Source organism: Nyctibius grandis, chromosome 30, assembly GCF_013368605.1.
Source record: "Nyctibius grandis isolate bNycGra1 chromosome 30, bNycGra1.pri, whole genome shotgun sequence".
Classification (NCBI taxonomy): domain Eukaryota; kingdom Metazoa; phylum Chordata; class Aves; order Nyctibiiformes; family Nyctibiidae; genus Nyctibius; species Nyctibius grandis.
Window position 1 is genome coordinate 3,002,477 of NC_090687.1, and position 24,893 is coordinate 3,027,369.

The 24,893-nt window shown below is 63.5% G+C and overlaps 2 protein-coding genes across 2 annotated transcripts; one reads left to right on the forward strand and one right to left on the reverse strand.

Moving 5' to 3' along the window:
• The first annotated feature begins 613 nt into the window (after positions 1 to 613).
• CLCN7 (chloride voltage-gated channel 7) lies at positions 614 to 21,900 on the forward strand. Its single transcript, XM_068420096.1, has 25 exons — positions 614 to 837; positions 8,388 to 8,459; positions 9,672 to 9,743; positions 9,984 to 10,049; positions 10,661 to 10,793; positions 11,115 to 11,224; positions 11,991 to 12,071; positions 12,464 to 12,526; positions 13,089 to 13,172; positions 13,323 to 13,416; positions 13,852 to 13,916; positions 14,362 to 14,478; positions 14,825 to 14,879; positions 15,402 to 15,462; positions 16,256 to 16,394; positions 16,679 to 16,772; positions 18,128 to 18,297; positions 18,638 to 18,689; positions 18,976 to 19,103; positions 19,284 to 19,369; positions 19,621 to 19,753; positions 19,881 to 19,940; positions 20,275 to 20,451; positions 20,561 to 20,641; positions 20,762 to 21,900. The coding sequence occupies exons 1-25, from the start codon at positions 706 to 708 to the stop codon at positions 20,846 to 20,848; spliced, it is 2,412 nt and encodes an 803-aa protein (XP_068276197.1). The 5' UTR covers positions 614 to 705; the 3' UTR covers positions 20,849 to 21,900.
• Positions 21,901 to 22,721: 821 nt separating this feature from the next.
• PERCC1 (proline and glutamate rich with coiled coil 1) lies at positions 22,722 to 24,688 on the reverse strand. Its single transcript, XM_068420381.1, has 2 exons — positions 24,653 to 24,688; positions 22,722 to 23,436 (listed from the first exon to the last, which is right to left on the reverse strand). The coding sequence occupies exons 1-2, from the start codon at positions 24,676 to 24,678 to the stop codon at positions 22,722 to 22,724; spliced, it is 741 nt and encodes a 246-aa protein (XP_068276482.1). The 5' UTR covers positions 24,679 to 24,688.
• Positions 24,689 to 24,893: the final 205 nt, after the last annotated feature.

The window sequence follows — 24,893 nt, forward strand, 5'->3', positions numbered from 1 at the left end:
CCGGGTCACGCGCGGGCACTTGCTGCCCGTCCCCTGCCACCGCCGGCGTCTGCCACTGAGTCAGCGGCGGGGGGAAGCTGCAGCACGGAAAGGCCCGTGACCAGGAGTGAGCCAGAGGGGCCGGGGCAGGTGCCGTCGGCCCCACGTGCCTGTCACCTCCCCGGGCCGGAGGGGCCCTGGGTCGGTGCCGAGCTCTGGGCCGAGCGGTGCCGCCCCGGGGGGCTCGGGCGAAGCGCACACAACGCTCCCGAACTCTGCTCTGTGAAATTCTCTGCCTGCAGAGCAGGAGCAGCGCCGGCTCCGGCTGCGCCCCGAGACCCGCAGGGCCTCGCTGCCGGGCCACGGAGGGTGTGCGGGAGCTGGCGGGGGGCAAGGCCTCGCCCCTGCGGCCTCCCGGGCTGCCGCCACCGCTGTCACACCCGCCTCAGCCCCCGGCGGCAGGACGGACCGGGGATGGGCTCCGGCTCCTTCTCCGGGGAAGCGGCGCAGGGTAAGGGCTACCGGGCAGGGGGCTACGGCGGGACTACAGCTCCCATGGTGCCCCGCGGCGGGGCTACCGGCGGGACCGCGGCTCCCATGGTGCCCCGGGGCGGGGCGGCCCCCGCCGGCCGCCGTAGCGCTCACGTGCGGGCGGCGGCCCCCGCGGTCACATGACCGGCCGGTGCAGGCGGGGGCCGGCGGAGGTGTGCGCTGCCGCCGCCCCGCATGGCCAACGTCGCCAAGAAGGTGTCATGGTCCGGCCGCGACCGCGACGAGGACGACGAGGACGAGCGGGCGGGTGAGACCACCCCGCTGCTCAACGGCACCGGCCCCGGGGCGGCGGCTGGCGGCCGGCAGGTGGGTACCAGCACCGGGGAGGGGGGTACCGGCACGGGCAGGGTCTACCGGCACCGGCAGGGAGGGTACCGGCGCACCGGGAGGAGGGTACCGGTACCGGCAGGGAGGGTACCGGCGCACCGGGAGGGGGGTACAGGCGCACCGGGGTGGTGTCTGCCCCGTCCTGGGCCTCCCTGCGCCGGGACGCCGTCGGAGAGGGGCTGGAGCCGGGGGTTGGGGTCGTGTACGCGTCTCCCTCCCCTGTAGCGTTTAACCGTGTTCGTTGCCCCGGGGCTGCCGGCGGGGAGCTGCGGGGTGCCGGGGCTCTGCTCCGTGAGCGGCTCCGGGGGGTGTGCGGGCTCCCGCACGCCGGGGAAAGCGGAACCTGGCTGGGCCCGGCGCAGGGAGAGGCCGGGAGGGAGCCATGGCCGGGGCACGGGGCCCTCGGGTCACTCGTGGGGGAAAATCTGAGCGTGGGGCCTGACTCAGGTCCCGCCGCGGCTGCAGCCGTCACGAGGTGCCGGGGCCCGGCCGCAGCCCCGCCGCCGAGACGGTCCCTGCGAGCAGGACGTGGCGCTGGGCAGGGGCTGCCGGGGCTGCCCGCGTCACCTCTGCTCCTACCACCGCGCCGTGACGGAGCCGGTCGCCCCGCACACTGCCAGTGCCCAGACCAACGTGCCGGGCTCAGACACGGGCACGCCTGGCGCTGGCGGGGTGGTGGATGCCGTGCAGCACGTACGGAACCGCGCTGGCAAAAAGCAAGTCCAGGGTGGGACGTATCACGAACGCAGGGAGGCCAATTGCTTCTTGCAAATTAATTTTGGGTAATTAACTGAAGAGAAGCTCCTCTCCAGTGTAGCCGGAGGCTGTTGCTCGGGCAGCCTGCCTAGCAGGCTCTCCTCTGGATGAAGCACAGAATCACAGACTGGTTGGGGTTGGAAGGAGCCTCTGGAGGATCATCTCTAACCCCTGCCCAAGCAGGGTCACCCAGAGCACGTTGCACAAGGTCGTGTCCAGGTGGGTTTTGAATATCTCCAGAGAAGGAGACTCCCCACCCTCCCTGGGCAGCCTGAGCCAGTGCTCTGGCACCCTCACAGTAAAGAAGTTTTTCCTCATACGCCGTGGCTCTGGCCGAGGCACTCGGTGCCTGTTGCTGGGCGGGCTGTGCCAGGCAAGGGCCGTGGTCTGGGCAGGGTGTCAGGCCAGGCCTATGGAAGAGGAGCTGCCTCCGGGTGAGATCCTTAAATTGCCTGTGAAGAGTTTGCTGGGAGACCTGAGCTGCAAGGAGTGGTGCCAGCCCTTGGCAGCAGGGATGTCTTGCTGAGCATGATTCCGTGCTGCCCTGCTCCTGGGCAAGTCAGAACAGCTGGCTAATTGGAGGGAAATGCAGGGTTCATTAGGCTGGAAGTGGGAAGTGCCTAGCGTGGCGCTGCGGGAGCGGGGCATGGCAGCTGGAAGGAGTTGCCTGCACCGTTGCAGCTGTTCTGGCGTGAAAATAAAAGTAATCTTCCCAGCCAGTACAACAGGACACTGTGTGTTTACAGCATGGGTTGTCTTTAAAGACCACGTGGTGAATTCTGCAGGTCTGAAGGGTGTTAAAATAGGGATTAACCCGATCTCGTGGCTGCGAGTCAGTTAGGGAAGGGTTTTCCTGCTGGCTCAAAAGAAATGCCTGAGCCCCCCTACAGCGGGGCAGCTGGTGGTGGAGACCCGGCCCTGCCGCTCTGGTTTATTGTCACCATGTTCCGTCCCAGCTGGTGCCGAGGCGCTGCGTGGCATTTTCCTTAGCGAAGGAGGAGAGTGAGTACCTTGCCGGAGCTCCAAACCCGTGGCTGCCCGGACCACGCGTGCCCCTGGCAGCGGCACTGGCCTGGCGGTGGCAGCTGGGTTGTCACCGTAGCGCTGGGGTTACCCTTTGGTGTAGGGCAGCTGCTTCTCTCCCGCGGACGGTCCGTTGGCCTAGATGCCGTATAGATTGAAAAGTGAAGGCAGGACGGCTTTGGCAGAGAAACAGAGACTGGAGCTGCTTGGCTCACGGGAGACTGAAACTTGGGTTGTGGTCATGCAATAAAAATGTCCCCAGCGGAGCTTCTTCCCTTTCTGACATGCTTATTTGATGGAAATGAAAGTGATCTTAAAGCGACAAAAGGAAACACGGGTCTATAGTTCTCCGTCTGTCTGCTGTGAGAGACTGAGATCGAGTTCTTGTGGGCGGGAGGTGAGGGGGGGCTGGATAAACACACCCAGGAGCGTATAGGGGATGCTATGGGGCTGTGCCTGAGGTCTCCTCTGGTTTTGGGGTCACCTGAGCACTGCTCCGGAGCTGAGCCTTCCTCCTCTCACCAGGACTTTGTAGTGCCTCGAATACATCAAGAAGCGAGAGGCTGCCTGTACGTCTGAGCATCACGCCTGCCGCGGGCTGCCCCTTCCCCGTGTCCTTGAGCTGTGCGTGTCGGTTCTTAGGCTGAAAAGTGGGTGGGCAGTTTGAGTAAGAGCAGCCAATTTCGATCATTAGGCGTTTTTCGAAAAAGAACACTTCTCCTTTGCTGCCCTTTGAAGATACGCTCTGTGTTTTTGCCAAAATGCCTTGACTTTGGGATTGGTGTAATGCTCCCGCTCCAGAAGGTACCTGGAACAGGGTGTGTGGACAGTGGGTTACCAAAACGTGGACCAGGCAGCTCGTCCTTCTTAACCCCTGTGTGTTAGTTCTGCATCTCTAGATGTTGTTGGTCTTGTTTTCTTTAACTTCAAGTACCAGGGTGCCAAACGCAGCCTTGGTGGCCCGGTGGCGATGCCGGAGGGCTGCCGCGCTTGCTGCCATCGGAAAATCTTGGCGGGGGGGAGGGAGAAAAGAGAAGTTTGCTGGGTGAGCCCTGATTCCTGGTGGATGGGCTGCAGGTTGTGCGTCCCCTGGGTGCCAGCAGAGCGGCTGCCTGTCCCTGCCTGCACACTGCCTGGAGCCGGCCTCCCCGGAAAGCCACTGCCCTCGGGTGGTGGCAGGAGCTTCCCCAAGCAGAGAGGTTTTAGCAAGTCCAGTCCCTTCTGCTGAGTGCTCGCACTGCTGGGGACTGCAGTGGCACTTTAACCTTGCGCTGCTCCTCTGTGGGGGGGAGCATGTGGGACAAGGTGCCTGGAGAAAGGCAGGTGGGCCAGGACAACAACGGCATCTCCTGGCTTCGTGCAGGTGAGAGGCAGGGAGCAGCTGTGCCCTGGAGAGACAGCGGGAGGCTGGAGGCAAAATCGTAGCTGAGTGGTGACACCGTGGGGAGAGCCCGGCCGCTTTCTCCCGTGTTATGGGCCTGGAGGTGAGGAGCCTGGTTCTCTCCTGGTGTGGTGTGTTTTGGGGACGACGGCTGCGTTGGTTTGAAGCCCATCGCAGCTGTGGTTGTGTGTCAGAGGAGGGGGATTTCAGAAGCCCTGCAGCTCATCTCCCCCGTTCGCTGCCATAGCCGATGACAGGGCTTCCCCCGCCGGTGACACAGCCTGGAGCTGTCCTTCCCACCCAAGGAGGTACCGGGGGCTCCTTGGCAGAGCGTGCTGGGGCCAAGAGGGCCCTGGGGGCTGGAAATCCTCTTCCTTCCCTCCCGCTGCTTCTGCAATACTGCTGTGGGCTCCCGATGCGGTCTGCACCGCGCTTTATCTCACTGATAACAGAAAGCCGCGCGCTTCCAGTTCGTTAGTGAGCAGGGGCAGCGTACGGCGGGGGTCGTCACGGCAGGCGGTGGTCGCTGGGGCTGGGTGATGCTCCCTACTTACGGTTCTCCAGAGCGACGTTTGGGAGGCACTGCTGGGTCACTGCGCACGCGGCCCCGGGTGGTTCGGCGGCGTTTTAGCCTCGACTGAAGTCATTCTGCTGCTCCCAAACAGGGATTGCTCCTTGACTGCTCTGCTCAGAGGTAAAACGCTGCTGTGGCATCACGTGTAGCAGGGTGGCTTCTTGTCACCTTTGCCAAACGGGGACGCTGGCAGCAGCGCTGCTGTCTCCCACCAGGCTGGTGCTGGTATCTGCATTCAGCTGCTGCTGCCCAACCTTGGAGGTGATCCCTTTGGGGCATGAGAAGAAGACGGTGGTTGGGATCTTCTGCCAAATCTTTTTCTTATTGAAATTGATCCTGAGTTCGCTCTCGCCCATCTTGGAGCAGTGCTGGAGCGGGCAGCAATGTAATGAAGGGGGAAGGGGCCTCGGGAGGTCTCTAGCCCAGCCCCTGCTAAGAGCGGATCCCTTGGACCAGGTTGCTCAGGGCCGTGTCCAGTGGAGATTTGGGTATCTCCAAGGACAGAGGCTCTGCACCCTCTCTGGCCCCAGGTTCAGTGTGTCGCCACCCTTGGGGAGAACATTTATCTCCGATATCTCAGGAGTTCCCTTGCTGCAGCTTGTCCACTGCTTCTTGTCCCATCAATGTGAAGCTTTGAGGAAAGTCTGGCTCTGTCTTCTCTGTAACCTCTTGTTAGGTGTCTGGAGGTGGCAAGAAGATCTCCCTGAGAAGCACCAGCTTCTCCTCGTACATCTTACTGCATGCTCCAGCCCCTGACTGTCTCACTGGACTCGCTCCCGTGTCTCCGTGCCTTCCTTGTCCTGGGGAGCCCAGATGCCAAGTCCCAGGTGTGCTATCACAGGTGCCAGGTGGAGGTGTGGGATCCCTTCCCTGGACCTCCTGGCTGTGGTCTTGCACCACCCAGGAGGTGGTTGACCCATCTCCACTGCAGGTTTGTGCCACCAACTCCTCTTCAACTCATCCACCAGCTTGCTGCAGGACTTTTTCAGCAAAGCTGCTGTCTAACCCCTGGAACATGTCTGTCCCAGGCGCAGGGCTTTGTATTTGCCTCTGTTGAACTTCGGAGGCTTCCCTGCAGCCTGGCGAGGCCCCTCTGAGGAGCAGCCCTGCCTGCCACCATGCCCCCTGCCCCACTGACAAAGGTGTTGAGCAGTTTTGGTCCAGATCACGGCTCCAGACATCTCTTTGCAGAGCTCAAGAAGGGTGAGGAATTAGCTTTACCACCCAAACGGGGCGAGTGCCGAGGGCTTGGTGCCGTCGCTCTTTGTGTGCCGCTGTTGGAGACAGGCTCAGCTGGCCCGGGAGCCTCTCCTGGGACAGGAGAGCTGTTAACCCATCTGCATCCTCTGGGGTTTGGCAACAGTGCGGGTTGTTATGTGGAGATAATGGTACCGCGGTCACACCGACATCATGTGTACCCGGATCAGCAGTGTCTTGGCCTGAGTTTGAAGGGTAGCGCCGTCCATGTGCTCGGTGAATCGTAGAGCCGTGCACAAATAACCTTCTGTCCTGGCTGCCTGAATCCCCCCTGTCCCTCTTATACAAGGTGGGTGCTGATGGAAGCAGCTTTTTCCTGTCCTCGGAGCATGTGATCTCCATCCCGGGTGAGACTGGAGCGACTCGGTCTGTCTGGGTGCCGGAGGGATGCCAGGACTTGGTGGGGGGCATATTAAAAACACGCTGCTTGTCTAATGAAGTTCAGCTTCGGGTTCTGTGCTTGGGTCCTGCTGCTGCCTAATCCATTGAGAGTAGAGCTGCCGTGCCCTGGCCCCTTGGTCCGTAGGGAAGGGGTGTGTGTGGGGGGGTGTCACTGGTTCAGCCCCATTTGGTCGTTCCGCAGCCCCCCATGGCTAGCAGAAGGAGAATATCCCTGAAGGGCTGGTCCTGTCTGAGGTCTTGGTGCCCGGGGTCTGAGCCCAGGCGTGAGCAGGGGACATGGTGTGAGTGATCGTTTCCATCCCGTTGCCTTGATCTTGCCCTGGACGTGTGTCGTCTAATAGGAGCCTTAAATCTTTGTGCTTCCTGAAGCCAGGTGGAGGTGGGTTCCTTGCAAGGCCTCAGCTTTGTCCCTCACAGGGTTTCAGGATGAGGACTGTGTCCTTCCCCCCTCCCAGGACGTCGGGGGCCCGGCTGGGACCACCGGAGCAGCTGCACCAGTGGGCACGGAAAGGGGCAGTTCCTGCCTCCAGCTCGTGACTCTGTGTATGTTCCTGTCCCCGTCCCCCCAGGGAGGTGGCAGCTTTGGGTGTGCCTGGCTTGTAGGAGCCCACAGCGGTCTGCTCCGACTGCTGGGAAAGGGTCCACGTGGATCCTGTCCATGGGGATTGTGGAGCTATCATGGACCAGAACCAAAACCCAGGCTGGTCTCACCAAACCTGTGTCTGAAAGCAGCTGCGTGGGGCACTTTGTGCTCAGCCCCTCCTGTGGCTCAGGCTGCTGGGGACAGAAGGGCACCGAAGAGGGTTTGAGAAGCTGGGGCAGACCCCACCTGCAGGTCAGGGAGCGAGTGAGAACGTGGAGGAGACAGAGAAATGGGAAAATAGGTCAGGCTGCAAACACAAAGGGATATTCTTCGTCTGCGGTGACGCGCCAGCCGCCCTGGCCTGCGTGCTCCAGACGGGATCGGTGGGGATTAGAGCAGCAGGGGCTCGCTCTGGGATCTGCCGGCACAGAGGGACTGACGTGCCGGGGCCCCGCTGCTGCCTGCCATGCTGCTTTTGTTCGCCCGTCCTTTAGCCTGGCAGCTGGGGAGGGGTGAGGCTCTGGAGGGGAACATCTTAACGTTGAGAAATGGTGTTTGGGCTTAGTGACAGTGCTGCTGGCGCCCTTGTGCATCCCCGTGTTTCACAACGGCGGAGGGGTGACGGCAGCTCGTCTGCTGCTGCCGGGTCCCCTCGGGGCACTGCCCGGCTGGAGGCTGGCTCGGCTGCAGCCCGAGCCCTCGCCTACATCGGCTGGGAGAAGAGAGGTGACCCAAGTAGTCCAAAAACTCCTGTGTTACGCAATTACGCTGCCAGTAACAAGCCCGAGCGGTCACCACTGAAAGGAGAACCTGCTCCCCAGAGGCAGACGCAAACGCTCCTTCCCAGCACGGCGCGGGGCCGGCTCGGAGAGGCACCGGTGTCACCGGGGCTGCGGGAGCGACGTGCCTGCTCCCTCCCGTGTGCGCTGGCTGGCAGCCAGCCCGGCCGTCGCTCCGGTCCCGGCTGCTCGGAGGGAGATGGACGTACCGAGGTGCTCGTTTTCCCGGCTGGGAACTGCTCCTGTGGAGCAGATGGCAGAGCCAGACGTGCCCTGGGCCATCCCTCGCTGACCGGGTGTGCGAGCTGGGGGACGGCCCCGGCGGGTCTCGGTGTGCTGTGACCGCGGAGGTGGCACTTTGAGGGGTCTGTCCCTCCCCAGCTCCAGCGGAGCGTGGGACGTGCTGCTCGGCACGGGTTTGCTGGCCGCGCGGTTGCCACACCGGCGTGCCGCGCTCCTCGGCCCAAGGCTGTTGGTGGCTCTCGCCAGCTCTCAGGGTGCCGGCTGCCAGCCTCGAGGAGCTGCTGCTGGCTGACACCTTCCCCGGGGCGCGCCGGCTCTGCCAGCTCGCAGGTTGGAGCAGCAGACTGCTGCCGCCTCGAGCTCCCTCTGGGGCGGGGGGTCCCACCTCGGCCGTGTGTCCTCCGCGGGTGCTGCGCTGCGGGGGGCTCCAGCAGCGGGGGCAGAGCAGCAGCACCCGCGGGCGTGCTCCTTCCTCCGGCCACGGCTTGCAGCGCCTTCAGGAATTGACCCCGTTTTCCCTTCTTTCCTCAGCTCACTCCTTCCTCCTTCTTGCGCATCGGGCAGCTGAGCAATGTGGACCTCAACGAGGACGTGCGTGAGCTGGTGAGTGGCACAGACAGGGGCCTGCCGTTACTGAGGCCACTTCCCTTCTGCCACTGACAGCTCCTTCTGTCTCCCCCTTCTCTCCTTCTGTCTCCCCCTTCTCATACCGCTCGTCCCACGAGGGCTCCTGGGATGGGTGACCTTTGTGGCGCAGGCAGCTGCCCACTGCTCTGCCTTAACCCTCGCTGCTTCCCCTTAGCCGCAGCGATGGCCTGAGGACGTCACGGTCCCCTGCGCCTCTCTGAGCAGCAGCACCAGCCACCAGCCCGCTGGCGCGGGGACCTTGCTGCCACGGGAGCAAATGCAGGAGCAGGTGGGGTGGGAAGGGATTTCTTCCTTGTTGCCATGAGAGCTCCTTAAAGCTGCTTCTCTTGCCACCTCCCCAGCTCTGCGTGAAGGCAGGGGAGGGGACATCTCAGCCCTGGGGACAGACAGAAACTCTTGCATCTTGCAGAAACTCTCAGGTTTCAAGTTATTCCTCACTACGTGAACCCGAAAAGCTTTTCTTCCCCAGATGCTCCTGCCTCAGCCATGGAGCTGTAGGAAGAGCAAATGAGAAGATGACTTTTGCTCAATATTTCTTCTGGAATCCTTAAATGGGAAGGAGTAGTTCTTAATACTTCCTTGGAGGACAGGCTGGGCCGGCTTTGGCTGCAGCTATAACGTGGGGCTGGGGAAGGGTGCAGGGTGCTGATGTCCTGGGGGCCCCCCTGGCCTCCTCGGTGAATGCCCTAATTGGGAGCTGGGAACAGCTTGTGTGATCAAAGACACTTGGGAAACAGCATTTGGTTTCTGCCCAAAAACGTGGGCCTGCTTGAAATAGCTCCTTGCTTTGGCGGAAGGAATTTACTGCCGAGGTGGAAGGTTGCCCTTCGTTGGGGCACGGAGCCGCTCGCACCGGACCAACACGGCAGCGTGGTACCCGGCTGGGCAAACCCCCCATCTGCCCGTGGGGAAATGTCCTACCCAGGCAGGGCGAGGCGGTGGGCGAGGGTGCCCGCCTGACAGCCCGTTCCAGCTGCCTTAAATCCCATACATGCACCAACTGGTGGAAAATCATCCCGGATCCTGGCCTGTAGGGCAGCTTGCACTAGGGCTTGGGTCTCTGCAGCCCTCCTCGCCTCTCCTGAGTGTGAAAACCAGCAGCTATGTGGCAGAGAGGAGGGCTGGGCTCGGAGCTGGCCCTCCTGACCTGTGCATCACGTCCCGCAGGAGACGGAGCTCCCCCGGCAGCATCCCAACGAGATCCCTCACAACGAGAAGCTCCTGTCGCTCAAGTACGAGGTAAGCGCCGGGCTCCCTCCCTCGGCTCTGCCCTCTGGGATGCAGTGGGTGAGGTACATGGGGCTAGGGCTTGCAGCTGCTCAGCTAGAGGGGTTTCAGTGGGGAAGGAGTAGGATCAAGGGAGGAGAAAGATACAGGGGTGTGGAGGGGCAGGGGCGAGGGTCTGAGGCCAGCCCTCCCCGGCATGGGCGTCTCTTTCCCTGCGCTAGACAGTAACAGCATCTCCCTCTCCTGAACTAGAGCCTGGACTATGACAACAGCGAAAACCAGCTGTTCCTGGAGGAGGAGAGGAGGATAAACCACGCGGTGAGTCTCGCCACAACCCAGCTGCCCACCGTCCCTGCAGCTGGGATGGCCCAGGGAAGCCCTTCCCCCCTGCCCAGCTGCTGGGGGGTTCTCCACCCCAGGGGAGGTTGTGCTTGAGCCAGGGTGGGTTTATGTGCACTGACCAGCTTGTGATGAGCCATAAAACCTCAAGAGCAAGGACCCAGCATAGGATGGTTCAGAAGGGAGCTAGCCTGGGTGTGCATGGTGGCATTGCCGGGCAGCATGGGGCAGGTCCCTGAGCAGAGGGACTTCTGGAGCCATGTGGAGCATCTGCCCTGGGGGCTTTGGGAGCCGGTGCTGCAGCAAGAAGCCTAACAGGAGGGGCCTGATGGAGGCAGGCGAGCTGGAAAAGCATGCCTGCTGTCAGGGATCCCTCAGAGGGGCAAGGGCACTGGCTTAAAATGAGTAAGTTGTGGCCAGGCTTTGCAGTCCTGGGTCAGCCAGCATTGGTGTTCCCTGGGCAGCAATCCTTGGGGCTGCCGGGGCTCAGGGCTGTGTTGGGGAAGGCATCCAGGTGGGTTGGAGACCCCCCGATGCTGCTGGGGACCAGGCTGGGCGGCAGCGGGGTCTGATGGCTGTGTGTCCCTCAGGCTTTCCGGACGGTGGAGATCAAGCGCTGGGTCATCTGTGCCATGATCGGCATCCTCACCGGCCTCGTCGCCTGCTTCATCGACATCGTGGTGGAGAACCTGGCTGGGCTGAAGTACCGGGTGGTGAAGGGCAGTATCCTCCCACGGAGCCGTGGCCGCTGGCCAGCTGGGAGCTCTGGGATCTCCGGTCCTGGTAGCTACAAGGGGGGTGCTGGGGGAGAGGGTAGTGTTTTGTGCCACCCAAGGTGCTGCCAAGTGCCCGACTGCTCTGCGGGGCTGAGCTGTGGCTGGGCACTGCCATAACGGAGGAGAATCCTTGCAGCAGCCCTGGCTGCGCTCAGTGCACATGATCCGCTGTGCTGCCGCAGCCCAAGGAGCATTTCAGCGGCGTGTTATCAGGGTGGGAGGGGTGGGACCCAATTGATACTGGCCTTTCCTTGAGCTGCCTCCCCAGACATCGACAAGTTCACAGAGAAAGGGGGCCTGTCTTTCTCCCTGTTACTCTGGGCCACCCTGAATGCCAGCGTGGTGATGGTGGGCTCCGTGATCGTGGCGTTCATAGAGGTAAGAGTTTGGAAGTGGCCTGTGTAGGGTACCCCTATGCCTCCTGCCGCGGCTCTTTACATGGGAGAAGCAGGATCGTGTCTGCAGAAAACATGCAAATTTGTGTAATGGCAAATGTTTCTACCAGATTGGCTCTTGGTAGCCCCAGTTCCTCGGCGTTGGCTCCAGCTGTGCTGTGGGGTTTCTCCCGGGGTGTCAGACTGGCAGGACACGCTGCCCTTCACTGACAGCCCTGGGCAGAGGGTGTGCTCCAGCCTTGGGCGCAGGCGCAGCTCTCGCCAGCCTTGACCCCGGCTCAGCCTCTCGCGTTGGGCGTACAGGAGCACCCGCAGAGAGCAGGCTGGTTGGGTGCCTTGGGGATGTGCTCGGGAGGACAAGCCAGAGACTGGGGCCGGTTATGGCTGGGAGGGGGTGATGGCTCCCTGCGGGCCACTCTGAGTCAGCAGTGTCTTCCTTGTGGCTTTGCCCTTGCTCTCCCTGGCCACCAAGTGTGAGCCTCCTGCAGCACTGGGCCTCTCGCCATGGCACGGTGGTGGGAACACCCTGGTGTCCCCCAAGAACCCAGCCAGGTCCTTCTCCCTGGCACATTTGCCCTTAGGGGCTGTGGGTGCTTCCCTCAAGCCCACCTCCAGAGCCTGGGGGTAGGCTTTGGCCTCATCTCTGAGCCTCCCCTTGGTGTGTCCTGTGCTGAGAGACAGGAGTAAGGTGGCCAGTGTGTCCCCATGCTGTACGTGGCAGCCACTCACGCTCTCCCTGCTCCCCGCAGCCCGTCGCAGCCGGCAGCGGCATTCCCCAGATCAAATGCTATCTCAATGGCGTGAAGATCCCACACGTTGTCCGCCTCAAGGTAGGAAGCGGGAGGTGGTGGGATGCGTGCCTTCTGCCCCTGATGGGGCCACCTCTGCCGGGCTAGCCTGGGTGCCTTGTGTCCTCGTGGGGTGGTCCCTGCCCATGCTGCCCCGCTCCGTAGCTGTTCCCCCGGCGTCGGGTGGTTAAACCTCCCGCCCTGGGATCGGCAGCTGGCGCTGGGAAGAGCAGCTTTGGGTCGCTCTTTGCTCTGGCCAAGAAGAAAGTTGGCCAACCCCATCACCACGATGGGGGTGCTGAGAGTCACAAGCTCCCCGGGGTCGCTGGCTCCCGCCCCTGCGGCTGGCTGGGTCCGTGTCCCCCATGGCTGCCGCAGCCGTGTCCCCCATGCCACCTGTGCGATGTGCTGTGCCTGTCGTCTCTGTTTTGCAGACCCTGGTGATCAAAGTCTGCGGGGTCATCCTCTCGGTGGTGGGCGGCCTGGCCGTTGGGAAGGTGATGTGCACGACGCGTGCTCCGGCACGCTGCTGGCGTGGGGTTACCCGCTGCAGGCACACGTGCCACAGCCTGTCACCGGTCCTGCGCTGGGGACGGGCGCTGGGGGCCCTGCAGTCGCTGCCCAAGTTTATTCCCTGGTCTGGCCAAGGTGACCACGGCGTGGCCAGGCTTGGGGAGCCCCTGGGGTGCGCCGTGCCACCGATCCGGCCTGCGTGGGCCTTGGGTGAGGGCAGGAGAGCAGCAGCCTACGTCCATCGGTGGTCGTCCCTGCAAGCGTTGGGTGGGGGACACCTGGGTGCCCCGTTGGGTCCTTTCTAGCTCGCTGGGATTGAAGACAGGCAAGGGAAGCTCCTGTCCCCTGGGCTGGTGGGAACAGGAGGTGGCTACGGGAGCTGCTTGCTAGAATGAGGATTTAAGTGGGGGAAAATGGCAAGGTCTGTGTTTCCCGGAGGGAAATCCTCCTGGCCAGCTGCCTTAGGGCTGCGAGCAGCATTCAACCATCCCTGACTGTCCCAGGGGTTCTTCCTTCTCCGCTCTGACTCTGCTCTCCTGTGTGTAGGAAGGACCCATGATTCACTCCGGAGCGGTGATTGCTGCTGGGATCTCCCAGGGAAGATCCACGTCTTTAAAGCGAGACTTCAAGGTTGGTGGTGAGGGCTGAGGGGCTGTGCTGCAGGTCCCCTTCTGTGCCCAAACCGGGCTGTTCCTTGGGGTCACACATGGCATACCCTGTGTCTCCCCTAAACTCACGCCTGTGGCCAGCCCTAAACCTGCCTTTGCTTCGGTGTTTCAGATCTTCGAGTACTTCCGCAGAGACACGGAAAAGAGGGACTTTGTCTCGGCCGGAGCTGCTGCTGGTGTCTCGGCTGCCTTCGGTGCCCCCGTGGGTGCGTGTCTTGCCTCTCTGAGGACGCTGAGCGGTGCCTCCACACGGATCTCAGCAGGAGGTTGCTCCCACTTGCATGGAGGCAGCTGCCGAGATCTGCCTGCAGCTCTGCAGGAGCCCTCCCACAGAGTGCCCGGCCCCACTCCGGGCTGTCCTGCCCCACCACGCAGGTCTTGGGAAGAGGGGAGGGGGATTATATGTCTCGGATCCCAAATGTTGCCTCCCTGGGATGGAGGAGGGCAGTGGAGGGACTTCGCTGCAATCAGTACATCACTGATGGCTTGGTGGGCCTGCCGGTCCCTTTGCTAGAGCCTGTGAGGGCTGGGCCAGCACGGGGCACGTGGGCTGGGATGAATTTGGGTGCCTCGGCTGACACTGTGAACCGAGGGTCTGTGGCACGTGCCCCTGTGAAGGTGTTTGTGTCTTGCATTTGCAGGGGGGGTCCTCTTCAGCTTGGAGGAAGGGGCTTCCTTCTGGAACCAGTTCCTGACATGGAGAATTGTAAGTGCTGGAGAGCAGGAGCAGTAAATGGAGGGCTGTGGGCTCCAGTGTGAGGCAGTGCCCTTTCCCAGTGCCCTGCAGCCCCGGGGCTCCTGCCATCCCTGCCCCAGCGTAATGCATCCCAGGGAACAGCATCCCAGCTCCCCTTCTGCGCCCTGCTCCTCAGGGGCTGCATTTGGACCTCACTGAGCTCCATCTTGCTGCCAACCCATTGCCAAGGGGGCTGCCTTGGGCTGTGCCCCAGGGCAACGGAGAGGCAAGCCCCTGCTCGGTGTAAGCTGCCCAGTGCTATCACAGGGATTGTGGCCTCTTGTCCTGCTCCGCCCTGGGTACCAAGCCCTACCCAAGGGTCTCGGGGGGTGATTTGGGGTAGTGCAAGGGGCATGTGGTGAGGGAGCAGGGCTGGAGGCATCTGGCAGTGACTCTGGGCTGCGTCTCCTTCCAGTTCTTTGCCTCCATGATCTCTACGTTCACTTTGAACTCTGTCCTGAGCGTTTACCACGGCAACGCTTGGGATCTCTCCAGCCCTGGGCTCATCAACTTCGGCAGGTTTGATAATGAGGTATGGCACAGATATTCCCCTGGTAGGGCTCTGTTAGGGGGGGTTAGAAGCAGCCCACAGCAGCTTGGGGCCACCAGTCTGTCTTAAAACATCAGCCAGGGGCTGAGGCAGGCTCTGCCCGAGCAGCCTGTGGGGCCTGGCCAGATCCCAGCTTTACCAGCCCCAGCAGAAGGCTTTTCTGCAGCCACTGCTTGGTCTGGGGGCTGTGGGGTGTCTGGGCGAGACTTTGGGGCAGCTCTGGGAGCCACTTGCCAGTGCAGGCTTGTGCTGTCCCAGCAGACAGTGACTGGCTGCAGGGCTGCAGATGGGCCAGGAGACCTGAAACCCCTTTCTTGCTTGCTTGCAGAAAATGGGATACACGATCCAGGAAATTCCCATCTTCATCTTCATGGGAGTGGTTGGTAAGAGAGTGCTGCTCTTGCCATTGGATTAGTCAGAGTAATTTCCTCTGTTCTGTGTCTGGGTCTAAAGCTTTGGGATCCAGTTTCCTGGGGAGAATGGGAAATCCATTAAACTCGGGAGCAGAGGCTGCTTGTGGGGCTTACACGGGGGCGAGAGCTGGATCCCGGCCCACCCCTTACCCTTGTAGCAAAGGTGAGCCCCTTTAATCCAAGTACTGCAAAGTCCTTGAGTGGGGTCAGTGCGGTGCAGTCGTGGGCAGCCCCTTGCTTTGAAACAAGCTGCCCTTGTCCCCGCAGGGTTGGCCTGTCCCTCGCCTGGCTAGTGCCACCCTGGTGCTGGGCTCCTCTTGGTGTCAGGTCCTGGCTGTCTCTGCAGGGACAGTGTCCATGTGTCCCGGGGCTGCTGGTCACACTGGGTGGGTTGTTGGTGTCTCCCTGAGCTTCACAGGTTCCTTGTGTCCTGGGCGGCTGTAGGAGAGCCTGGGACCTGCCTGCTGAGCTGTTCCTCTCTTGCATTCGCAGGCGGGATCCTCGGGGCCCTGTTCAATGCCCTCAATTACTGGTTAACGATGTTCCGGATCAGGTAAGAGCTTGTAGGTGGTTAAGGTGACTGACATGGGTTGGCTGGTGCCTTCTGCACTGCCTCAAAGCAGTGTTCCCAGCCAGAGCAAGGCTGTTGTGATCTCACACATAACGTGGGCAGCAGCAGCCCCTGGAAGCTGGGAGGCAAAGATGCCGCGTACCTCTCGCTGTGAGGCTGTGACCCACAGTGTCCCACCGTTGCTCTCACCCTGCTAAGGATTTCCCTTCAGTGACTTGAGGGCCCAAAGAAGTGCAGACCTGACTGTTATGTGCTTCTGAGAAGTAACGAGAGAACAGAGCGAGCTGCTAAAGCCATCACAGCCCAGTCTGGCACAGCCAATACTTGTCACCAGCTTCTCAAACCCCAGGACCAGCCTCATGGTCTCAGGGAGGGATGACCTGTGGCAGCAGAGTGGTGAGGGGCCTGCAGGAGCTTCCAGGGCATCGCTCCTCAGACCTTCACGAGCCGCAGCGTTCTGGGCTTGGCCCTGCGCTGTCCCCCCAGACAGACCGCACCAGCCTTCCCGTGGGCGCTGTGCCCGGCTCCGTGTGGGGGACCTGGGCAAATCCGCTGGAGCTGGGTGGGTGAAGCTGCTCTTGCTGCCGGCCTCCTGCCCCCAGCTCCCCATGACAGCTTCACCAGAGGACAGAGCGCAGGGCAGCCTGGCAGGGCTCTGGGGAGGGAGTGGAGGCAGCCAGCCTGCCCGTGTGCCCGGCGTGACGTGCCAAACCAGGCTGTGGCTGGTCCTGCCAGCACCCCTGGGTGCCACCCCCACTCCTCCGCTCCCTCACAGGTACATCCACCGGCCGTGCCTCCAGGTGGTCGAGGCCATGCTGGTGGCAGCAGTGACAGCGACCGTGGGGTTCGTCATGATTTACTGCTCGAGAGACTGCCAGCCCATCCAGGGGAGCTCGGTGGCATATCCCCTGCAGGTAGGAAATGCTGGAGAATGCCCCCAAGGGTCGGGTGCACCCTGAGCCTGGGTGGAGGCTGAGCGGGGAGACAAGACCCTGCTGGGTTTTGTGGCACTGGACCTCGCTGGCTCCCCTGCAGTCAATGCCCTCCACCCCGGGCAGAGCTGGAGAGCCAAGCGCGGCGTTGATGTGCTTGCTGCCGAGCTGCCTCCTCGCTGGCACGTGTCCCCCGAGCCCACAGCCCTCCCTGCTGCGGGGCACCCCAGATCTGCCACGTCCAACTCTCTTTTCTTCCCTCTCAGCTTTTCTGTGCTGACGGCGAGTACAACTCCATGGCCACTGCCTTCTTCAACACACCTGAGAAGAGCGTCGTCAACCTCTTCCATGACCCCCCAGGTCCGTGCACCCGGCGAGCGCGTCCTTGAACATGAACAGAGCAGGGCTGGGCTCGCACAAGGTGGCCGACCCATTCCCTGGCCGCTCGTGGGACGGGGCAGGGGATGATCAGCACAGCCCCGTGAGGGCACCATGGGATCCAGCAAAGCCCTGCGCCTGCTCCTTTCCTGCAGTGGTGGAAGGAGGAGGGGTGGGTGCTGCGCCTGGTGGCACCCACACGCTCGGCTAAAGGGCTGTGGGCTCAGGAGCCTGTGGACGAGGACCTGGTTTTGTCCGTGCATGTTTGCAAGCTGTCGCTTTGGCATTGCGTGGGAGCGTGTCTGACCCTCGCTGGCTGGCTGAAACCTGTCCTGGGAACATCCCTGGCTGTTTTCTTAATTAGCAGGGCCTCTTGCCCCAGAATGACTTTACCTTCTGGGCAGGTTGCGGAGGTGGATCTTGGGCTTTGGATTTGCTTGAGAAATGCAGTTTGGCTTCCAGGTTCCAGCTCCCGTTCCCCCTGGACCTGGTGTAACAACGGCGTGCCCTTTGCCTGCTGGCCTGAGCTTCGTGCCCAGCCACACGTGGGCAGTGGGCAGACAGCTCCGAATTTCTAGACCTCAGCCCAGAGGGTGCAGCTTGGCCACCTGAAGCCAAGTGATGACCGTCCTGTGTCTCAGGGCTGCTCCCTGCAGTGCTGGGTCCTCCCCGGCTCAGGACCTCGGCACATTGACCTCTCTGTGAAGGAGAGATTGCAAAGTACTCGTTTAAACTAGACTGAGCTGCTCAGCAGTCCTAAAATAGCAGTAGGCTGAGTCCTGGGGACGGCAGGGTCTCGTGATGGCACAGCTCGTGCCGTGGGGCAGCGTGGGACCGGCCGGAGCAGCCGTGGGAGCTGCAGGACAGGAGGGGGTTTGCAGGACATGCTCTGCTGAGTTGATCCCGAAGCTGGCGGTAGGACCCCTGCCAGCACCTCTGTCCTCCCGACCTCGTCCTCCAGTGCTGGTGGTCTCTTGGGGCTTTGCAAAGTTCATCACAGGAGGCTGGGAACCACAGGGCTGGGAGTGGACGGGTCATCGTGGGCCATGAGAGGGAGAAAAAGCACGTGCTGGGCTCAGTGGGGTGGGAGGGCGTTTGGGATGGTACTGGCTTCTGGCAGGGCGCTTGGGGGGACAGAGACAACCTAAAGAGCTGGTTTGAAAGGCTTGTGCTGCCAGGGAGGGTGTTGGGAGGAAGGTGCAGCTGGTGAGAGGGGCTTTCACTGCTGGGAGAGCATCATGGGGCTGCTGCTGTCCGTTCTCCCACGGCTGCAGCCCATCATGGTGCCCTCTGGGCTGCGGGACCAGCACTGACTCTGCATTCTCTTTCCACCTCAGGTTCCTACAACCCCATGACACTGGGCATGTTCACAATGATGTATTTCTTCCTGGCCTGCTGGACCTACGGCCTCACGGTGTCTGCGGGGGTCTTCATCCCCTCCCTGCTGATCGGTGCTGCCTGGGGGAGGCTCTTCGGCATCTCCCTGTCCTACCTGACCAAGGGCTCGGTGAGTCTCGGGGTGCTGGACAGGGGGAGCTGGGGCACCCAGCCCTCCTCCCTTGCCCCTGGGCAGGCTGGCCGGGCAGGCAGCAGGCACGGAGCTGGCTAAGAGCGCAGCACAGCCGTCTGGAAAGGTGTGGAGGGCTCCTCATTTGATGTCTTCCTGAGCTGGGTTTGGGCTTTCCCACGTCCTGACGGAGCCCTGCCAGCAGCTGGGCTGTGCAGGCTGCCTCAGGGGCTCCTCCCCACTTTGCAGGGGGGGTTTTGGCGCCAGGGTACTGTTTATTATCTCTGGCTGCCCTGGAGCCGGCACCTGACTCGACCCCTTCTCTCTCTCCTGTGCTCAGATCTGGGCTGACCCTGGGAAGTACGCCCTGATGGGAGCTGCCGCACAGCTGGGTGAGTTCCTCCTGCTCGTGTCGGGGTGAAGGCGGCTGGGCAAAGCGGTCCGTGCGTCCCTGGTGCTGCTGCTTCTGCAGCTGGAGCCCAGCCTGGCTGTCAGCTTCTGAACGACCCTGCCAAGCACGGGCAGCGCTGGGCACTAGCGGGGCCGGGCTCATCCAGGGCACCCCTGCGGGTGCGGGCAGTCCGGGATCGCCGTGCAGGGACTCGGGGGGCCTCAGGTGTTCTGTCCCCTCACCCCATGTTTCCCTGCCCCCCCCAACCCCTTGGGTGTCTCTCGCAGGTGGGATAGTGCGGATGACGCTGAGTCTCACGGTCATCATGATGGAGGCGACGGGCAACGTCACCTACGGTTTCCCCATCATGCTGGTGCTGATGACGGCGAAGATTGTGGGTGACTACTTTGTGGAGGTGAGGGCTGGTGTGCTCACCGGGAGCCTGGGGCGTGACGAGAGGCTGTGGGTTGGGGTTGGGGGGCTGCGGGGGAGCCAGGACAAGCGTGTGGTCCTGCTGAGGTGAGCTGAGCTACTGCCTGGCTGTACCCCTCGGCATCTCACCAGGCTTCTCCTGAGGGCTCGGCTCTCGTTGCAGGGACTCTACGACATGCACATCCAGCTGCAGAGCGTGCCCTTCCTGCACTGGGAGGCCCCGGTGACGTCCCACTCCCTCACGGCCAGGTAGGTGGGCTGGGGGACGCTCGTCACCCCCAGAGCGGCAGCTTTGGGACCACGCTGTTGGCCTGAGCTGGACCTGGAGGCGGTGACATGTTTTGTCCCTGGTGCCGCCAGCCCAGCCCCGTCCCCAGCGGGGAGCAGGGCCAGCGGTGTGTTCCCTCTCTCTGTCCCCAGCAGGTTATGGGGATGGAGGAGGTGTGCGCGGGGGGAATTTGGGGCCTGGTGCTGTGTTTCACACCGAGCCTCCCTCACAGGGAGGTCATGAGTGCTCCCGTCACCTGCCTGCGGAGGATCGAGCGAGTGGGCACGGTCGTGGACATCCTCAGCGACACCTCCTCCAACCACAATGGCTTCCCTGTGGTGGAGAGCAACCCTGATGCCACGCAGGTGGGCTGGGCGCCGCTGGCCAGGGCATGCGGCTGGAGGTCGGCCATGGGAGGGCTGGCTGTGGCATGGGACCCTCGCCCTCGCCCCCCCTTCCCAGCCCCGTCTCACACACGGTGCTCTGTCGCAGGTGGCGGGGCTGCGGGGTTTGATCCTGCGTTCCCAGCTCATCGTCCTGCTGAAGCACAAGGTGGGTGATGCTGCGTGTTCGGGCTGTGTCTGAGCCCCGGTGCCCCCGTCCCCCTGTTGCCTCAGGCCCCTTGCTGCCTGCCTTGCTTGGGAGGAGCTGGCAGAGGGTCCTTGTCATCTCCCTGAGCTCTCCTGGAGACAGTGAGGGCTGCTGTGCCATGCTGGGGTTACCCCAGCATCATCCTGCACCCCACTGGGCTCACAAACCCCGAGTGAATGGGAAACAGGCTGCTGTTCTACAGATGGTCCGTCTGCCCCACGCTCCTGTGCATTGCCCTGACCCTGGTGCCTGTTGGTGCTGTGGGGCGGTCCCCGACGGTCTCTTTCCTCCTAAGGTTTTTGTGGAAAGGGCCAACATGAGCCTGGTGCAGCGGCGGCTGAAGCTGAAGGATTTTCGGGACGCCTACCCTCGCTTCCCCCCCATCCAGTCCATCCATGTCTCCCAGGACGAGCGCGAGTGCATGATCGACCTCAGCGAGTTCATGAACCCCTCGCCCTACACTGTGCCTCAGGTAACAGCCAGGGACCCCTCCCCACACCCCGGCATCCTGGGGGTCACGGGAGGGCGGTGGGTGCTGGCTGGGGATGCCGCAGCCCACGCAGCCCCGCTCTGCCTTGCAGGAGGCGTCTCTGCCACGGGTGTTCAAGCTCTTCCGAGCCCTGGGGCTGCGGCACTTGGTGGTCGTGGACAATCGCAACGAGGTGAGTCCCTGCTTGCCGTGTGCAGGCAGCCTGGGCTCCTCGGCAGTGAGGGGGACACGCTACCCCGTCCCCAGGCTCTGTGTGCCAGCGTGGGGCTGTACCCTGTCCCTCTCCTGGCAGGTGGTGGGCATGGTCACCCGCAAGGACCTCGCCAGGTACCGGCTGGGGAAGGAAGGCCTGGAGGAGCTCTCGCTGGCGCAGACGTGACGTGGGGCGGCACTGCCCAGCAGAGATGTGCCCTGGCCCCTCGGAGCCAGGGACCCCCTGTTGTGGGAGGCGGGGAGAGGACTGGGCCAGCCTGTGCAGGCATCGCGGTGCCCGGAGCACCGGCACGGCCGTGCTGTCCCAGCTCTCCTGCCCATTGTTGCCTTCCCATGTCTACTGCCTCTTCTTCTCACCCCTTCCTCTGCTTCCCCGAGGGATCAGAACTCACCCTTGGCTCCGTTAGCTCCTGCCATAGGCTCTCCCTGAGGGCTGGGTGAAGGCTGGAGTGTGCCAGGGGGAGCAGCAGTGCCCTGCTGAGCTGGGCACATTCCCTCTGCCATGGCACATGGCCCCCATCCCCTCATCCACCCAGCCTGGGCTGTCTGGGACCTAGCCCTGCCCTGGCCCCTGCTGCAGGACATGGGGGGCTCCCTCTGGCTCCCCGGGCCCTGTCCCCCCTGCCCCGTGTTCTGGGTGCCTGGGTCGGGCTGAGCCCTGGGGCAGGTGCTTGCGTTTCTGCTCCTCAGGCCGGAGGAGGGGGCCATGCCCTGCTCTGCTGTGCAATAAAAGGGCTCCTGTGGTTCAGCAGCTGCTGCCTCTTGTTCTTTCTTGGCTCCCTCAGCCACTCTGACCCCAGTTTGCATTTGGGGAGACACCCCTGGTCTTTGGGGCAGGGGTGGGGAGGGGAGAGCCGCCTGCTCTGGGGCAGGGTTGGTCCTGCAGCCTCTGGCCCTAGCACCTTCCTCCCACCATTGCTGCTGCCTCTGCCCAGGCTGGGGACCACACTCACCCCCGCGTGTGTTTCTGCACCTTGGCCTGGCCCTTTCCAGCAGCCTGGGCCCTGCCAGGTGCCCCAAAACCCACCCCAGCCCTGGACCTGGCCAGGGGGAAGGAGCAGAGCCTGCACCGCCATGGCACTGAGGAGGCCTCCAGCCCTGGCACCTCAACTCGCCCCTCACCTTGGCATTGCCCCCACTCCTTGGGGCATCCTGGTGCCTGGGGGAGGCTTTCGACTGCGGGATGCTGTGCTCAAATAAAGCCTCTTTGTACTTTTATTGCCGTGCTGCCCATCTCTCGCATCTCCCAGTGCTGCCGCCCAGGCTCAGGGCCGTGTCTCTCGGTGTCCCCCTGGGGCTATGAGGGCATAAGCCTTGGGGGGGAAGCCAGGGCCCCCCAACCTTCTTCAGCCCCCCTGGCAGGGACGGAGTACTTGAGGCCGAGGGCAGCTGCCCCTTCCCTGGTGCTTTTCCCTTTCAAGGCCAACAAAGAGCTGCCACAGAGCAGGGAATGCCTCCGCCGGGCCCTGGTAACAGCAGTGGGGCCGTGGGGAAGGGCTGGCTGGGCCCCCGGGCCATGGGTCAGCCCTGCTCTCCCCTGTGGGTCCAGTGCCCCAGCACGGCCATGGGGCAGGGGAGCTGTGGGGTGCAGCGGGTCCCCACGGTGTCCGGTCCCCCGGCACGGCCACGGGGCAGGGGAGCTCTGGGGTTCCCATGGCAGGGGCGGGTCCCCGCGGGGTGCTGGCAGCCGGGCGCTTTGTGAGGCCCCAGGTCGCCCTTTGCCCCGGCACGGCCGAGATAAGGGGCCAGGATGCACCGACGTGGGCTGCAGAGCAAACACGGGCTGCCGGCTCCTGCCTGCACACCCGCTCCCACCTCTCCCTGCTGCCGTGGCAGCCCCCCGAGGGTTTGTCACCGGTGGCGGGTGGCAAAGGACACCGCATGTGCCGGCGCCTGGTGGGAGTCATTTATTCGATCGTCCCATCGCCAGCTCCGACCCCGCAGCTCCAGCTGCCCTGGCGCTGGCACCGGCACCGCCAGGTTTATCATTAACGGGGCGGCACGTGGCGGGGCCGGGGGCCTCCGGGGCTGCGGTGGGGTCACAGCCCGGCGAAGGGCTCGGCCTCCAGCCCCGGGCGGCCCGGCTCTGGCGGCAGCTCCTGCCCCGTGCCCACCAGCTCCGGCCCCGGCTCCACTGTCCAGTGGGCCAGGAGGTCGCTGAAGTCGGGGGTGCTGGCGTGGAGGAGGCCGGCGGGGCCGGGGCCCGGCTCCTTCCAGAAGGACGGCGGCAGCTTCCTGCGGTGCATGGGGGTGATGTGGCCGTATTTCCTCTCTAGCCGCTGCGTCCTGCTGCCGGCCTCCCGCGGCGGCAGGCACCGGTGCACGCCGTACTCGAAGAGCTCGGCCAGCGGCCCCAGCCGGTGCGCGCCCCGCGGGGCCACGGCCTCGGGCTGGGCTTCGGCGCGCCGCCGGGGCGAGCCGCAGTCCTCGGGCACGGCCTCCTCCCGGCCCCGCCGCCCGAAGTACCGCTGGATGTCGGAGCTGATGAGCTCCGAAAACTTGAGGAGCTGCAGGGTGGTCTCGGCGGCACTGGGGACGGCCAGCTCCAGCCCCGCGCTCTCCTCTGTTGTCTCCTCTTCATCTTCCTCCTCTTCTTCCTCCTCCTCCTCGGAGAGGTCGGGGAAGTCGGGCTCGGGGCGCACGGGCAGCAGCAGCCCGTGCGGGAAGGGCGAGGGCAGCCGCAGCTCGGCCAGGGGCCGGATGACGCCCGCAGCCATGTCAGCGCGCAGGGGCACCCCGGGGCCCGGCCTCACCCTGCGGGCAGGGACAGCGGGGTGAGGGTGGCACGCACCCCAGCACCCGCCCCAACCCACTGCCCTGCGGCAGCTTTTGGCCATGAGGCGGCAGCGGGACCGTGTCGTGCCACACCATGGCTATGGTGGGGCTGCAGGGCAGCGGGGATGTCCTCCACGAGCCATGGAACATGGGGCAGTGGGCATGTCCCCACAAAGCCGTGCGATATGAGGCAGCAGGGACATCCCCACCAAGTCATGGGACATGGGGCAGCAGGGACATCCCCACTGAGTCATGCGACATTGGCCAGTGGGAATGTCACTCCCCTCACCCCGCAAACCATGGGATATGAGGTAGTGGGGACATCCTCACTGAACCCTGGGACATCAGGCAACAGGAACATCAAGCCAAGGGACATGGGGCAGCAGGAATGCCCCCACCAAGCCATGGGATGTGGGACAATACGAATGTCCCCACCAAGTCATGGCATTTAGGGCAGCTGAGATGTCCCCACTGACCTGTGGGACATGGGGCAGCAGGGAATCGCCCACCAAACCATGGGAGGTAGGGCAGTGGGGATGTCCCCCTGACCCATGGCACAGCTGGGACAACCCCAGAACTGTGGGGCAGCGGGATGTTCCTTGTCACCCCAGGGCTGTGCATGGAGGTGAATGGGGCTGAGCGCCCGGGACGCTGAGCCCCGTGCCCTGCCCACGCAATGGCCCCGCAGGTTTCCCTGTGACGGGGCAAACCCAGCCACCTCCCTGCACCGCCCTGGGGGGCTCTGGTCATGGCTGGGGCGTGCTGAGCTGGATGAGGCCCCTCACAGTAGCACAGTAGTTAGTGCTACCTGTGCCCCGGGGTCCCCAGCCCTGCCTCGCTGCAGGGTGTCCCCAGCCACGTGCCTGGGACTGCCATCACCGCAGCCCCGGCCCTGAGAGAATCTTGGGGCAGGGGACAAATCCTGGGGGACAAATCCTGCTCCTGCCACGCCAAGCACAGTGCTGGGCCCTGCACCCAGCCTGAGACAGCACCGTTGCCATCTCCGGGGCCACCGCACACTCCTCTTTGTGCCGTCCCCACCACGGGACCCCCCGCTCCTGCCTCCATGCTCCCCCCGGGCTCAGCGTCCCGGGGCCGCCCCGGCAATGGAGCCAGCCTGTCCTGCTGCTACCCTGGGCCGGAGAAACCCCCCGGTGCTGGAGGGCATCACCCGGGGCCGCGGCGCGGCACTCACCTTGGCGCTGCTGCCCGGCCATGCATAGGCTCCCCGCGCCGCTCCCCCTTCGCCCGTCTCTCCACCTGGGCCCTGAAGTATTTATAGCGGAGCAGCGAGCTGGCGGCTGGCAAATATTTGGTAGCCGTATTGTAATAGTAGACTGGGTAAACAGAGCCGGGGTTTGCTTTAGCACCCAGCAACGGGAGAGCGGCGCAGGGAGGGACGCGGGGACGGAAGGCAGGGCTCACCTTAATGGTTC

Bases quoted from the DNA above. Each gene is read 5' to 3' on its own strand.
- PERCC1 (XM_068420381.1), bottom strand. From the start codon at position 24,678: ATGCATGGCCGGGCAGCAGCGCCAAG. The intron at 23,437-24,652 runs GTGAGTGCCGCG...CCCTGCCCGCAG, and splicing joins GGCCGGGCAGCAGCGCCAAG to GGTGAGGCCGGGCCCCGGGG.
- CLCN7 (XM_068420096.1), top strand. From the start codon at position 706: ATGGCCAACGTCGCCAAGAAGGTGTCATGGTCCGGCCGCGACCGCGAC. The intron at 12,072-12,463 runs GTAGGAAGCGGG...TCTGTTTTGCAG, and splicing joins CACACGTTGTCCGCCTCAAG to ACCCTGGTGATCAAAGTCTG. The intron at 14,479-14,824 runs GTATGGCACAGA...GCTTGCTTGCAG, and splicing joins TCGGCAGGTTTGATAATGAG to AAAATGGGATACACGATCCA.